At 38.5% G+C, this 15139-nt stretch overlaps 1 protein-coding gene across 3 annotated transcripts; it reads left to right on the top strand.

The window, feature by feature from the left end:
• Positions 1-103: 103 nt before the first annotated feature.
• On the top strand, positions 104-14479 carry METTL17 (methyltransferase like 17). 3 transcript variants are annotated; one of them, XM_072415202.1, is made up of 14 exons: positions 104-242; positions 2434-2587; positions 3007-3150; positions 4090-4177; positions 5642-5723; positions 10168-10241; positions 10978-11072; positions 11438-11508; positions 11872-11979; positions 12074-12142; positions 12637-12687; positions 13351-13434; positions 13512-13699; positions 13889-14479. In XM_072415202.1, the coding sequence occupies exons 2-14, from the start codon at positions 2437-2439 to the stop codon at positions 13995-13997; spliced, it is 1314 nt and encodes a 437-aa protein (XP_072271303.1). In that variant the 5' UTR covers positions 104-242; positions 2434-2436; the 3' UTR covers positions 13998-14479. The 3 variants fall into 3 exon arrangements, with proteins under 3 accessions (XP_072271303.1, XP_072271301.1, XP_072271302.1); XM_072415200.1 differs by having other exon boundaries at positions 104-537; XM_072415201.1 differs by lacking the exon at positions 104-242 and adding an exon at positions 629-973.
• The last annotated feature ends 660 nt before the right edge of the window (positions 14480-15139 follow it).

Below are 15139 nucleotides of genomic sequence, written 5' to 3'. Positions count from 1 at the left end.
TATATACACATTAATAAGAAACATTTTAGTTAGACAATTTTGATCTCAATGAGTTGAGAAGTTGCATAACTGACGAGTGATATATATAGTTTGGCGATACCCGTACGTCGAGCGGAAGGGAAGCTCAATACTGAGGTCACGTACTGAGTGCGTCACTAATATGGCGTCACTCCTGAAACCTCGGGGAAGGTCTGATACTAGAGCCCCTCGCCGCCCTCACAGGGTGTCATCCGATTCCACGGGTGAGTGAGTCCCCAGCAACCCCACGATGGAGTGGAACAGTCCGTCACGTGGTTAGGCAGGAGAAGCTAGGCGGCCCGGGGCGGGCAGTGGTGGATCACAGATTCGCGGTCCCTCCCACTGTCAACCCCAGCGCCGCCCAGCAGATGCTATCACGTGGCTGGACCTTGGAAGTGGCTCACGGCTGGCATAGTTAGTCCGATGGCTGAGATGAGGCAGCTGCACGTCACGTGCCAGCACCTTGTAACCCAAGTCAGACTACTCTCCCGCCGCTCTTTTACTGCTGCAGACATGACAGTAAACAATTTCATTATTTACTAACCCTCTGCGCTCGGGAGTTACGAGGAGAGCGGGGGCGGGGCAAGCAATGAGCCCTGTAAATTTAATTGCTCTAAATAATGTTTAGGAGTAAAAAGGTGGGTGGGGCTACGCGAAGTTTTGCGTATTGGAAAGTAACAAGGTGGGCGGGACCAGGCGGGTTTATGAGCAGAGGTCTTCTTTTGACATGCGCAGAACAGAATGCTGGCTTGTGCTGAGGCGCCGCAAGTGCACGCTGGTAGGACATACTGAATGTCATGTAACGTCAAAGGCAGAGGACGTGATAGGAGAGTTTCGCTTTCGAGTGTGATTGGCCGTGCTTTGAAGGCGGAGCCTAGCTAGAAGCATGCTGGTTGCCACTTCAATCTCTGGACGCACAATGTTATCGATACGATTCCGTTTCCTACAAATAAGGGTGAGTGCTCTGTAATGCAAAGCGCTGCCTGGTTAGAGTAAACCCTGCTGATATGACAACAGGAATTCAAGCAGCATAATAATAAACACATTGCTTCTGTGCCCTAAATATTCCCTATCGGCTCTGTCACGTGATCGCAGTCTTCCTATAAGGCAGCATGAGCTTTTATTTCCCCACCCCTAAAATGAGGACACGTGACCTATGTAAGTGGTCCTGGGACATGGCAGAGCTGATGTATCCTCATGACAACATAATAGGAAAAATGTTACTGATAAATATTAGTTGATGGGAGATTCCCAGTTTTATGGGCAGTGGGGATGAAAATGTCGAAGAGCTGATGCTGTCTCTTGATGTGATATGACAGGAGGGGTGGTTTAATGCCTGGGTTAGCACTGCTATTGCACATCAGGTTGTAAAGATTCACCTGTCAAGTGTCATGCTAATATATCCCACCCTGAGTTTACGTCTGACCCAGACGTATCATGGTGCTGCAGCACAAGGACTCCTGGAAGTTCCCAGCCAGCGGGGGCCCCTGGAGCGTCTTGCAGCTCTTACTGGAGCCCCTACTGGGTGAGGACTGCACCACCTAGCCCTGCACTCACAAACCCACAGGTGCCCATCAGCTTCAGGTGGGAAGCAAGGAAGTGTAGAAAAATTAAAAAAGGGAGCGCGAGGAAGAGTGAAAAGGGGGAGAGATGTGAGGGGAAAGTAGAATTACAAAAAAAGAAGTAACCTGGAACAAAGGAAGAATCCAGAACAGGACATGATTGGATGGAAGTGGATTGTGGAGATAAGGACTCTGCCGAAGTGAAGGTGTCTTTTTTTAATGAAAGTTTTGGTTAGGAGACTGCTGAAGGTGCCTGCAATCTTACCCCAAGCCCTGTGCAGACTTCTAAGAAACAAGCCACACGTGAGAATTGTAGAAATCTTTCCCAGACATCAGGTGCTGTATCTGCAAGGAAGCTGTTAGTATTGTCATCATTTTTTTAATGATATGTCTTGTTATAACTCCAAAGCTTGTAGAATAATCATTTATGTTATGGTAACTAAAAAAAAAAACGAAAAAAAACGAAAAGTTTTCCTTTGCAAAACACAAAAACAAATCGTTCGAGTTGCTTATACCTTGTGCAGAATAAGCCAAGCTGTTCCAAGTGTATGCAGCACCGATTTCATAATGTGGAAAATGCAAACAAACATCTGGAGATTTCACAGATTTTAAAATAAGCAGTCACACATGTCAGATTCTCCTTTGTACTGCTGAAATGTTCATGCTGCCTATTATTTTTGGAGTGAATATTAATCAGAGGTATTGATTTGGAGTGAATATTGATCAGGTGCGGCAGGCATTGTTTTCATATATAAAATAAAAGGCATAATACATCCTGGTAGTTGGTCCATTTGTATGCACATGCTGTGGCTTTTCTGAGGACTTTCATTTTATGTTTTTCTTTCTGATTCAGACAATGAGCTCAGCCACCTCTGGGAAGCCTCAGCTCGACAACTCCTCAAATTTTTTGTCCGAGCTTCCTCACCGCAAACACCCCGGTATATTGAATTTGAACATTGTCCGCCTGCCAAAGGAGGCTGAAAATGCCGCCGAGTATATTCTAAAAAGTAAGTGTGTGTGTATAGATTACATTTTCTGTAATTTTTTTTATTTTGGGAATACCCTAGACCAGTGTTTCCTTTTAAACATGGGGGAACCCTTGAAATATCTTTCCTAGTGAACCCCTGCTATAATTACTAAATCCACAGCTCACATTATATTAGCATAGTGGTCAGTAGGAGGAATATCTCTTACATTGCTGGCTAGTGGGAAGAATGTCACCCTCACAGATATCCTAAAGGTTAAAAGCATCACCTAAACTGACCTCAGAGTCACAAATTGCTCAAGGTGCTCATAGCTACCACTGGTTAAGAAAAGCTGGTCTAGATATATATGTTATAGAACGTTTTTCTGATTGCACATACTTATGTCTTCACAAAGCAATGTGTCTTCCTAGTGCTTATTTGTTTTTTTTTTCCATTTTCAGAATTCAATATCCAACATTTAGAAGAGTATGCTGCCTCTTTGACTAACTATCTATGGAGCAGAAAGCGCCCTATTGAAGATACTGACTTGAGAATTAAAGCATCTGCACTAGAGACTGCCTTTAGAACCGCATTACCAGAGTCAGGTAATTATTTCATACTATACTTGAAATTTTTTTTTTTTACATTATTATTTATCTACTGTGAAAGAGAAAGAATAATGAAAATCTCCTTGAATAGTCATACCTAGCAGATGAAGACATAGAAGCAGAAATGTGTCCAGGATGACTGTTAGGGGCCAACAGTATAAGGTGAAAGACCCCTGAGTTTGGATAGTTACTACTTTGTCAACTGCTTGATACTGATAACGCATGGTGTTTTTAGGTCCATAGTAGGTATAACAATTTATAAACACCTAACTCTTCATTTCACCCTTTTGGGGGACCATGTATGTTCTCAGGTCAAGCGTTTTTCAGAAAAGAAAATGTTTGACTGTCAACGTCTGTTGGTATCTTTGCAGACTCATTCCCCCCATCATGTTTGTCTCTTAAATGATGATAAGTTCAGATAGGAGTGAAAGTAAGACTGGTGTTCTCCTCAGAACCTTTTAGCTGGGTATCCCACCCAACATTTTCAGTTACCATTTGGCTGTTTTTGGGTGGTTACTTAAACGTTGGGTCACAATACAGGGGTCAACATTCACCTACAGCTTCTTTCCACCCATCTTAAAAAAATTCTGGGGAGAACACTAATGACAGAGCTGTAATCCCTGCTAACTCCACTGTCTGGACAAAACCTTTAGCTAGCGGTTTTCTTTTTTTTATATTTAGATTGCTGGAGCAAAAAATAAGAAATCCAGATTTCAATGCCAGGATACTGGCCACTAAACCATCTATTCTATCATTTTCTGTTCAAATATTGGGTTACCTTCATATAAAACACTTATTCCCTATTTCCTCTATACAAGGATTAGTATGCTATAAATGCTTTAGTAATATATTGTGTGTTATTCGTTTACCACTTGCTCATATATAATAAAGTATGATGCCTGGTAAAATATATTAACTGTTGTCTATCGTTGACAGAGATTGTCACTCCTGCTCATAATAGAAAGATAAAACATCAAGTACTGACAGCACTGCGTAAACAAACATATAACTGGCAACCCTTGAGGTAAGCATTCTCATGATGAGCTACAGAGACTTCAGACCTACTAATATTTTTGTTTTTATTTAAAGTGTATATATGGACAAAACTTTTTATTTTAGTTTTTGATAGAGGACCCATCTCTGTACTATTGGAAACATTGCCCCTTACTTTCTGTCATAGAGATGCATTAGAGAAGAAAGTGACCTCTTGTCCTGGGGTCATTTCTAGTATTTTGGTTTTCCCCCACCTAATTTCTTGGTAATATTGGTCACCAGTGCTAATGGAGGAAAAAAATCTCCCCAGCAATGAAAACTTGAAAAGAGGTTCTGAACCTTCTCATTTCTAAAACTGAAAAGGTTTTCCCTATAGATGTGCTAGCACCTGATTACATTACTTGCACTAATATAAGGGTACATTACAAGGCATTTTAAATGTGTCGGTAGCTCTACCTAGTTTGGATTTTTAGGAAAGAATTTTGGTGAACAGATGGCAGCTGGACATTCAAAATCCTACCAAATGAAACCACAATCATGCAGACCTACATTGTAGCAAGGTGCCTTCTGTAGTCTAACGCCCCCAGCGGTAATTTATTTTACATTGTAGGCTATAATTCTTAGGCAAAACTCACCATATGTCCAATAGATATTAAATTTAATAATAAACTTTAAAAAAAAGTTTTAAATTTTAAAAAATAAAAAATATAGTTTAACATATAATATAGTAATAATAATATATTATATTGAATATTTTTTTGTGTTGAACTTATTACTGGTGTTTTGTATTGTATTGAATCCAATACAAAATGATTTTGAATAAGTCCCGGACACACCGACGTTACGGGAGAGCCCGTAGATAACGGCTGTGCAGTTAGCGGCTGAAGATCGGAGGAGGTAGACGTGTTCCCAGGACCTGTGGGGACCAGCAGGAGGCCGGGGGACAGCGACGGAGAAAGGTAAATGTTTTTTTTTTTTGTTTTAGGGTTAAGTAACCCCAAGTGTGACACGGATTTACTGCTTTTTGCAACTAAAATCCACCCCTCAAAAAAAAAAATCCAGTCACCCTTGGGATTACCGCTTGGGAGGCTAGACTGACAACCAAATGTGCTTTTGAGGTACTTCTGTTTTGAAATCAGATGTAAGTGAAACAATTGTTGGATTTCCATGTAGGGCTGGATTTAACTATAATTTCGGCACAGACTTAAAATACAGCATTAGGTGTGGGACCGAGTCAAATATTTCAAACAGGAGAAAATATTTTTAGGTCTACACGCCAGTCTAATATTATTCCGTAGGGATCTAATTGAGTACAAAGAAAATAACTATAACCACAACAAATGCACCTCTGCGTGTGGGCAAATGTACAGTAATAAACTTTTTGAGCATCTGAATATAAAATGAAGTGTTAGAGAATTGCAGAGTAATTATTTCTTACAGAAACAATTCATTGTTTCTGTATTCCTATTCATTGATGCATTGTGCTTCTCTGTAGTTACACAGAACAGATTAGCCTGATGTATTTGGCTGCACGCTTTGATGGAGGATATGCTGCAGTAACAAGAGTTCTACAAGAGGTGAGATGGTGAAATTACTCAATTTGATCACCTAATATTGGTCTTTTCTCCACATTTGTTCTGTAATTTCTTAATTAATTACGTTGTGGACTTGTGGGGTGTCCTACAAATGCCCAAAGATAACCATCAAAATACTGTGACCATATTTATATTATTATTTTATTTTGCAACACATTACAAGAAAAAAAACATAAAACCGAGAGCATGTTCAGACCTCCATTTTTCAGGCTTTCGTAAGCATTTTTACAGCTTGCAAAACGCTTACAAAAACCTTTTTACAAAAGCTTTCACAGGCTTTGGCCTTTTACAAGTGCTTGTTCAGCTTCTACAGTTGTCTTTGCCTAAAAATGATCCTGGAAGCCTAGCTGTGCAAAGTAAGCTTCCTGAAGAGTTTAACAGCCATGTTTATTAGAAGCAGGTCTGAACACGCCTTGAAAGAATGCCCTAATTTCATTATTTGTTATTCATAAATAACTTTCATACGCCATATATATGCACAAACTACCCTGACAATGACTGGTGTGATGGCACTTCAGAAACGGCAAAAGGGAGGAAATTTGTGAATTTATTACAAGATAATTTCATGGTACAGTTTATAGAAGCCCCAACTAGAAATGATACTCTGCTGGACCTAGTTCTTTCTAACAATGCAGAGCTTATAACAAATGTGCATATAAAAGAGAATCTGGGTAGCAGTGATTTCATTTAGTGTAAGTTGTTAACAGGAAGCATAAACAGGAAAGATAAAAACATTTATTTTTAGAGAGTAAATTTTCCCTTATTAAGGACGACTCTCTGTGACTTGGACTGGGAGACAATATTGTCCTCAAAGAACACAGAACAGGAATGGGAATGTTTCAAGTCTGTTCTACAAAAGCACACAAAGACAAAACCCCCATTTTTTTATGTATTAATAGCAAAGAGATCAGATCTGAGCATGTAGGCTCTTTAAAGGATGTTTCTGGGTTGGTAACTGGGCATAAAGAAAAGGCAGATTTACTAAACACTTTTATTTTTTTAGCTCTATGTACACAAAGGTAAATCGCAGAGCTCAAGTCCAAATTGATAAAGCAATGTCACTGCATTAAATGAGTCACAATGGCTCTAAATTGATATGATTGATAAACAGTTGGGCAAAATTAAGGTTGACAAAGCACCAGGACCTGGATTACATCCACATGTCCTTAAAAAGCTGAGCTCGGTTATTTCAAAGCCAATTATTTCTATTTTTTAGAGACTCTTTAGTCAGTGGCATAGTACCGATGGATTGGCGTAAGGCCAATGTGGTTCTTATCTTCAAAAAGGGAGCCAAGTTATTGCCAGGTAACCACAGATCGGTTAGTTTAATGTCCATAGTTGGAAAGGTCCTAGAGAGTTCGAGTTAGAGGAACCACATAGAGGAGTTTCTGCTAGAAAATAATATTATATGTGATATGTGATATGTGCCTTGGAGTCTAATTTTCCACCAACAGGGAGGGTGCAGGAAAAGATCCATTACCAAAGTTGTTTGAACTCAACTAGGATATCACACCACCAAGATATCCTGAGTCATTTAGATACCCAAATACCGCTGCTGCCAACTCCAGTTTGGAAATAATTTTCTAACTCCTGTTTTTCCTGAGACAACTGAAAAACAAAAAAAGTACATTACTGAGTGGTTAAGACGATGGACTTGAAATCCATTGGTGTCTCCCCGCGCAGGTTCAAATCCTGCCGACTACGTTAAGTTTCCATTATAATTTACCTCTATCTCTCCCATCAAATCTGTTGATGTCCAAATGGGTATACTATGCTACCTGATGCTTTACCTGACACTTTCTGCTTTGAAAGTTCAATGCAACTAACAGCTGATGCATTAAGTTGCAGGACTTCTGACATAGTTCCTATTAGAAGCAAATCTGCCACTGATTTAAGTGACCATTGTAAAGAACACTGGCTTTAAAGCTTTTTCATTTCAGTAGTTTTACTTGCATAGTGGAAACAAGCTTGCACCTGTGTGGCCATTAGCTGCAAACGGAGCTTATGCTCATTCTGGACGAGTGATTCAGAAGTTAATAGAAATAGAGGAACAGAGCACACCACCCAAGCGAAGCAGTATTTATAGGATCTGGCCAGAAGTGGCGGTTTACATAATCTCCCAGTGAAAGGTCCACTTTAAAAAGCGGCTCCATATTGTCCTTGAAGTGTAATTTTCCATCAACAGGGAGAGTCCAGGAAAAGATCCACTACTAAAGACATTTAAAATAAAGTAGGACATGACACAGTCACGTTCCCTTAAACCATTCTTTTACCCATGTTCTCCTTCTGCTAATTCCAATTTCATTTCTAAGTCCTAACTGCTGTTTGTTCTGAAAATAAAAATTCATAGAAAGTACATCACTGGTGATGTGCGTAAGCTGGTAGTCGTGGCCGAGTGGTTAAGGTGATGGACTAGAAATCCATTGGGGTCTCCTTGTGCAGGTTCAAATCTTTTTGACTGCATTCTGTTGCCTTGTTTGTTTACCCATATTTCTTTGTTGTCAAAATTGGAGATGTCCTTGGTAGCCAAAAAAGAGTAAACTATGCATCCTGTTGAATTTGCCAGCGTGATGTATTTTGAAATGCCAGTCCGCATGGCTTCAAGAAAGACCCAAGTTGTTAAACAAATTTACTCTCTTTTTTTGTAGCAAGTAAGTAAACAGGTAGACAGTGGAATATCAGTTGATATAGTGTACTTGGACTTTGCTAAACATTTGACACTGTACCCCACAGACAGGTAATATGCAAGTTAGGGTCAATAGGTTTAGAAAAGTCAATCTGTAAATGGATAGAGAACTGGCTTAAAGGTCGCTTCCAGAGAGTTGTAATTAATGATTCATACTCTGAATGGTCTAAGGTTAATAATGGTGTACCCTAGGGTTCATTGTTGGGACCTTTACTGTTTAACATCTTTATAAATTATATAGAGTTTGGAATTAAAAATACAATTTCTGTGTTTGCAGATGACACCAAACTATGTAAAGGAATAAAGTCCATACAGGATGTCTATATTTACAAGCAGACCTGGATGTACTGTTTGGTTGGGCAGCCAAGTGGCAAATGACATTTAAGATAGATAAATGTAAAGATATGCATTTGGGGGCTAACAACATGCATGCTTCATACTGCCCAGGGGGAATACAGTTGGGGGAGTCAGAAATGGAAAAGGATCTGGGGGTTCTGGTAGATCATAGACTTAATAACAGCATGCAATGCCAAGCTGCAATATCTAAAGCTAGTAAAGTACTTTCTTTTACAGAGGAATAGACTGCAGAGAGGAGACATTATCCTGCCCCTGTACAAAGCATTGGTCAGACCTCATCTGGAATATGCAGTCCAGTTTTAGGCACCAGTTCACAAAAAAGGACATTGTGGAATTGGAGAGAGTGCAGAGAAGGGCAACTAAACTAATAAAAGGAATGGAGGAGCTCAGCTATGAGGAGAGATTAGCTGAACTGAATTTTTTTCCCCCTTGAGAAGAGGCGTTTAAGGGGGGATATGATCACCCTGTATAAATATTCACTTTGTGATCATTACAAAGAACAAGAGGGCACTCTCTGCGTCTAGAGGAAAAAAAGTTTAAGCCCCGGATAAGGAAGGGATTCTTCACTGTAAGGTCTGTGAAAATGTGGAATCAGCTCCCTCAGGAAGTAGTTTTAACAACTACTATAGATTGCTTTAAGAAAAAGTTGGACTCTTCTGGAAGCACAGAATATAACCGGGTATTAAGGATTTAAAGTAAAGATCACAGAGACTTGATCCAGGGAACATATGATTGCCTCATGGAATCAGAAAAGATTTTTTTTTTTCCCCTGTTGAAGCAAATTGTACTAGGGTTTTTTTTGCCTTCCTCTGGACCAACTATGTCTTATAGGGTTTTATATCTGGGATCTGTTTATTTCCCTAGTGGTTTAACTTGATGGACTTATGTCTTTTTTTTTTTTTTTTTCCAACCTAACCTACTATGTAACTTGACTATGTTTTGTAAAGAGAAAAATAGAAAAGAGTTTTAATTCATAATATGCCCCTATACCACTGCACAAATATCTCTATGGGTTTTGACCTAACAGTAATATACCCAACACACAAGGTCCTTTAGACACCACCGTACTTGCTCTATGTTTGTGGTTCCCAGGCTTGACAAAGAGGGGGAGGGGGATGTACCTTTCTGAAGTTGGTATACCTCTGTAATAAGATGTAGGTGTTTACAGGGATTCATCAAGATTGTACTATTAAATGTGATTGGAGTTTTATTTTATTTTTTTCTTGGGTAAGAAAAAGCCTGGAAAATGTGATCACAAGCTTACATCTCCACCTGTTGGATGAAAATAAAAATACAATTTATATGTAAGGTTTCATAATATATGGTCTTCATCATAGAAGAAGGAAAAAAAATCGTATCATTCCTTTCTTGTGTACTTTACAGATATATAAACGTGTTCCTGATTTTAAGCCTGAGTCGTTGTTGGATTTTGGCTCTGGTGTAGGATCAGTTACATGGTGAGTGTAATTTATAGGTACTACTGTGTGATCCATTTACTTTATTATTTTTTTTTTTTTTTTTTTAATCAGTTTATTTTAGTGTTTTTCTTCGAATACTCGAAGAGTTTTTCATGTCAGACAATAGGATCAGTTTATTAAACAGTGACATTCAGATATCAAAACAATCAACTCACCAAGCAGAATTGTGGCACTTATATTGTTCTTTTATTTCTCTGAATACATTTAAAAATTGCTTGATACATTTTCTTAACGATATTTTCTCGAACAGTAGTAAAATTATACATCCAATGTTATTTTATGGCTTTATAACACTTGTTGTACATTCTATTTTAAAGAATAATTTTTCATTTTATCACCCTCTGTTTATGTCCCTTGCAGAGTTTAATAAACTAGGGAACAATACACTGATAATCCAATATAACAATACAATATAAACCTCTTGCCTTATATTGTGTTGGCTCCCCTTTTCAAAACCCCTCTGACCAGGGGTGACATAAACTCTACAAGACTTCTGCAGGTGCCCTGTGATATCTGGGTCTGTTAGCAGCAGTTCTTTTAAGTCATATTGGTATGTTTACCTGGATACAAATATTATTGTGAAAGGAAACGTACTGCTTATTTTGTAGAATTGGTAGCCACTTTCTCTTCTCCCAGGTCCATAGTTTCTGATTTCTTACTGCTGTTTCTTTCCAACATGACAATAAATGTTTCTGGGTTTATTATTATACTTCAGGGCAACACATGCTTTATGGGGTACCAGTGTGAAAGAGTATATGTGTGTTGACACCTCTGCATCAATGAACCAGCTCAGTGAATTGATTCTGAGAGGTAAGATTTTTGTTCCTTTTTTTTTTTTTTTTTTTTTTTTTTTACCGTAATTGTGCTGGTTAAAATAAAAAGTTTTTATGCATTACAATAAACTTGAGACCAAAAGGTTTTTTTTTGACAGCCCCAATGCATTTGTGTAGGTTAATGAACATGGGCATAAATAAAAAGTCATACTCAACTTTGCAACCCAGCCACATTAGTCCAATCTATTCATTTGTTCACTGATTTTAGCCTGCTAGGGATGCAAAAGGAGTGACCATTTTTTACTTATACAAAAGTTTTTGTTTTTTTTTGCCTCTTGTAATAAATCTATATTAAAGAAATATTACTATCCTTAACATTTTTTTACTCATTCATGTTGGCAGGTGGAGAAGAGTCAGGCGATATGCACATTAACAACGTTTATTATAGGCAGTTTTTGCCAGTTTCTCCCAAGGTATGTTTTGTCCATTAGGCACAGTGGTTCAGTGGATGGCACAATGGCTTAGTGGCTAGAACCTACTTTGCAGCTCTAGGGTCCCAGGTCCGAATCTTGCTGAGGACTTTATTTGCATGGAGCTTGTCTGTTCTCCCAAAATGAATGACATGACTATGGACTCTGCAAAGTGCTGCAAGATATGTAGACACTATATTAACACCTAATATTACTAGCTGAACTTTGTCCATTACAATGTGCCACACCCTGCTCTGCAGTGTTCTTCTGTGTTTTGTTAGATTGTGCCTTCATTTCTTAACCACTTTTTGTTATATTGACCCACAGTGTTTTTACTGTCAAACTTTAAAACATACTCTTTTACAGATGCAATATGACTTGGTGACTTCCGCTTTCTCTTTAAATGAGCTTCCCAACCTATCTGCTAGACAAAAGACCATCCAGGCATTATGGAGGAAAACCGGAGGCTTCCTGGTGTGTGTGTGTGTGTGTGTGTGTGTGTGTGTGTGTTACTTTATAACTGCAGCTCTCTATATAATATTTTACATTTTTCTCTCTGGCTTCACAGGTGCTGGTGGAAAATGGCACTAAAGAAGGCCATCAACTTTTAATGGAGGCCAGAGATACAGTCTTAAGAGTATGTGTCACGTTCTGTGTGTGTTTATACTTATAAATACAGTTACCATTTAGCTACTACGTCATTCAGATTTCCAAAAAGAAATCTGTTTCACAATCTTTTTATTCTTTTACGCATTGGCCCTTGTTGAAACACTGACCTACAAATGGATTATCAGAGTTACAGTCACCAGTGCTCAGGGATAGGAAATCAGCTTTTATTTCAGAGCCAACTATAGTAGATATTTTCTCTGGTCTTGATGCCCTTTGGGCTCTATTTATAAAACAGGGAACCCGTAATTACCTCAAACATTCCCTGGTGGAATCAATTACAACTATTAAAAACCCAGGGACCTTAAGGATTCCCACAAGAGAATATTTGAGGGAATGTGGGATTGCCTGTTTTATAAATAGAGCCCTTTGAGTCTGAAAAAGGTGCATATTCATTTTTACATTACAATACAGCATTTTCTGTTGTAGATTTATCACTTTTTTTTTTTTTTTTTTTGTTTTCAGGGGGGCGACAAAGAGATTTGGGACAATCGACCTGCATGTATTTTTGCTCCGGTAAGACATGCATTTCTTTACTGCTTGTGAATGTATCTGAGAAAGAGAAGTAATATTTTTATATATATATATATATATATATATATATATATATAATATATATATACACACACACATATGAAGTGCTGGTAATACAATGCTTTTTTTTCTTACCCTATTAATGAAAAGCAGTCACTGATACCCAAGCCAAATTTTAACTTGACTAGAACTTTGACTGTGACGATCAGGCATAACTAAATGATTTTTATGGTATGGTTACTTATTATTTGGTACAGTGTTTCTACCAAGGACCATGCTCTGCTTTTCAATAATTAACAATAATATTTTTTTATTTTTAATTTTGTAATTGTATCCAGCATTTGCAAGTGTTAAACATATTGCATTTCAGCTGCCACTACACTAGGGTGGCAAAGTTCAAATCTCTGCTTTTTTTCCCACTGAAGCCTCTAACCTTGTTGTGATTACTATGACATAATAGTCACATGATCATTAGCCACTATGATTTGTTCCTAATCTTCTCACTTGGCTGGTGATTAAAGGTATTTATAAACATATTTGCTAAGGTATGCTTCATTTCTTTCCTTTTAAACTGTGTTTATAAAGCACCTTTTGGGTTTGAGCAAATGCATCACTTTACTTGTTTTTTTATAATTTTCTTACCAGTGTCCACATCAACTAAAATGTCCGAGACTACAGAAGTTACCCTGTAACTTTGTGCAGCAATACCAATCATTACCACTAAAATGGGTGAGAACAACAAACTATATAAATACAACTTTTGGGGGGGGGGTTTGTCGCTTTGATTCCTATCTTATTTCTCACAGAACGCACCTCAACGCTGGGAGAAGTTTTCCTTCCTAGTGATTTCCCGTGGCATTTTAGGTGAAAATGGCAACCATTGGCCACGTGTAATTGGACCTGTGCTTCGAAGACCACACCATGTACACTGCCAAACTTGTGGCTCTGATGGGAAGCTTCACCGTGATGTCATCACACCCCAGAAACATGGAAAGTATGTTTTATGACTCTCTATAGAGATCGTATTATCTTTGTGCTGTTATTGCTCAATTTTTATTCCCACCCTTTGGTTTGTAATTTTAGTAACATTTATGTTTCATTTTATATTTCTTAAAGTTTTCAGACAAGCATGGATTTAGAAATTTTATTGAGTAGTTTAACAGCACAAGTTATTTATTTTTAGGGATCTGTACCGCTGTGCTCGGAAATGTGAATGGGGAGATCGTCTACCAGCAGCTCAATCAAATTCTGAACCTGACAAGCCTGAAAATGAAAAGACAAATGATTTATGATAATAAGAAACATATTACCAATCTATCACAAGCAATGATATGCCTGAGATTGTCTGAGAAGATCCTTTTTTAGTTTTATATCATGCTGCAAAGCACATGCAGATGCTTTGAATTTTGTGTATTTTTCCAGACAATCAATGATGTGGAAAATAATGCAAGACACACTGGCCTCTCCTAGCTGGGCAACAGATTGTGGAATTATTCGACTTCTGTCAGTGCACCACTAGAAGACATTTCTTTATAAAGTAAAGCTAATGAGACTGACACATCTTGAAAAGATATCAGTCCTCTGACTCCCACTGCTGGTGGAAAAAGAAAAATGCATCTACTACAGTTTTAGGAAATAGTGATTTTCTTGTTTAACACAAATTAGATCATGGACAGACAGGTTGTTTGAAATTTCTTATGTCCTCTTCATGATTTCTGTTATAAGAAATATGTTTTTACTGAAGTAAACCAATACTTACACTTTTGTAAACAAATTTGCCTAGGGGTATTTGTTATTGAATAGAAATCTAATAACAATAATATGCTAGAGCATACTAAACATTATTTTAAACCTGCAAGTGTTTTATTGCATTGAACGTGTGTAATATAATGTGGTGTGGCTAAGCTGGATGGCAGCTTAATTGAGCAGCTCTGACTCCACAGGCGGGGGAATCAGCTCAAAAGCAGGCTATAGCACGCATGATGGGGGGAAAAACCAGCGGGGAACACCCGCTGTAAAGCACCGGACACAAGCCGGCTCGCAATCCCGGGATTTACCTGAGTTTTTCAAGCCTCAAAAACAGAAAGAGAAGTGGAGGGCAGATTCCAAGATGGCACCGGAGTCCAGCAGAGACTCTTTCGCGCCCTTAGCAGCTTTAGCAGAGGAGGAGGGAGAATCACGGAGGGCAGTGCAGCTGGCAGATTTGTCCAGCGTGACTGCTGATATCAAGGCCACGCTTCACACAGCCATTTCTGAACTTCAAGGTAACTTTTCAACTCTTACTTCTAAGAAGAGATGATTAAAGTAGGGGAAATCTCATGGGGTGGCGATTGCTAGATTTGAGCAGTCGGTTTCCTCACACAGGTATCATTTGATTACAATGAATAGGCAGATTGAAGAACTTGATAATCAGAGCAGGGGATATAACATAAGA

This window comes from Pyxicephalus adspersus, chromosome 6 (genome assembly GCF_032062135.1).
Source record: "Pyxicephalus adspersus chromosome 6, UCB_Pads_2.0, whole genome shotgun sequence".
Classification (NCBI taxonomy): domain Eukaryota; kingdom Metazoa; phylum Chordata; class Amphibia; order Anura; family Pyxicephalidae; genus Pyxicephalus; species Pyxicephalus adspersus.
Note: the sequence above shows the minus strand (reverse complement) of the source record. Positions and strands in the feature narration are given on the sequence as shown.

Bases quoted from the DNA above. Each gene is read 5' to 3' on its own strand.
- METTL17 (XM_072415200.1), top strand. From the start codon at position 442: ATGGCTGAGATGAGGCAGCTGCACGTCACGTGCCAGCACCTTGTAACC. The intron at 2,588-3,006 runs GTAAGTGTGTGT...TTCCATTTTCAG, and splicing joins CGCCGAGTATATTCTAAAAA to AATTCAATATCCAACATTTA. The intron at 10,242-10,977 runs GTGAGTGTAATT...ATTATACTTCAG, and splicing joins GGTGTAGGATCAGTTACATG to GGCAACACATGCTTTATGGG.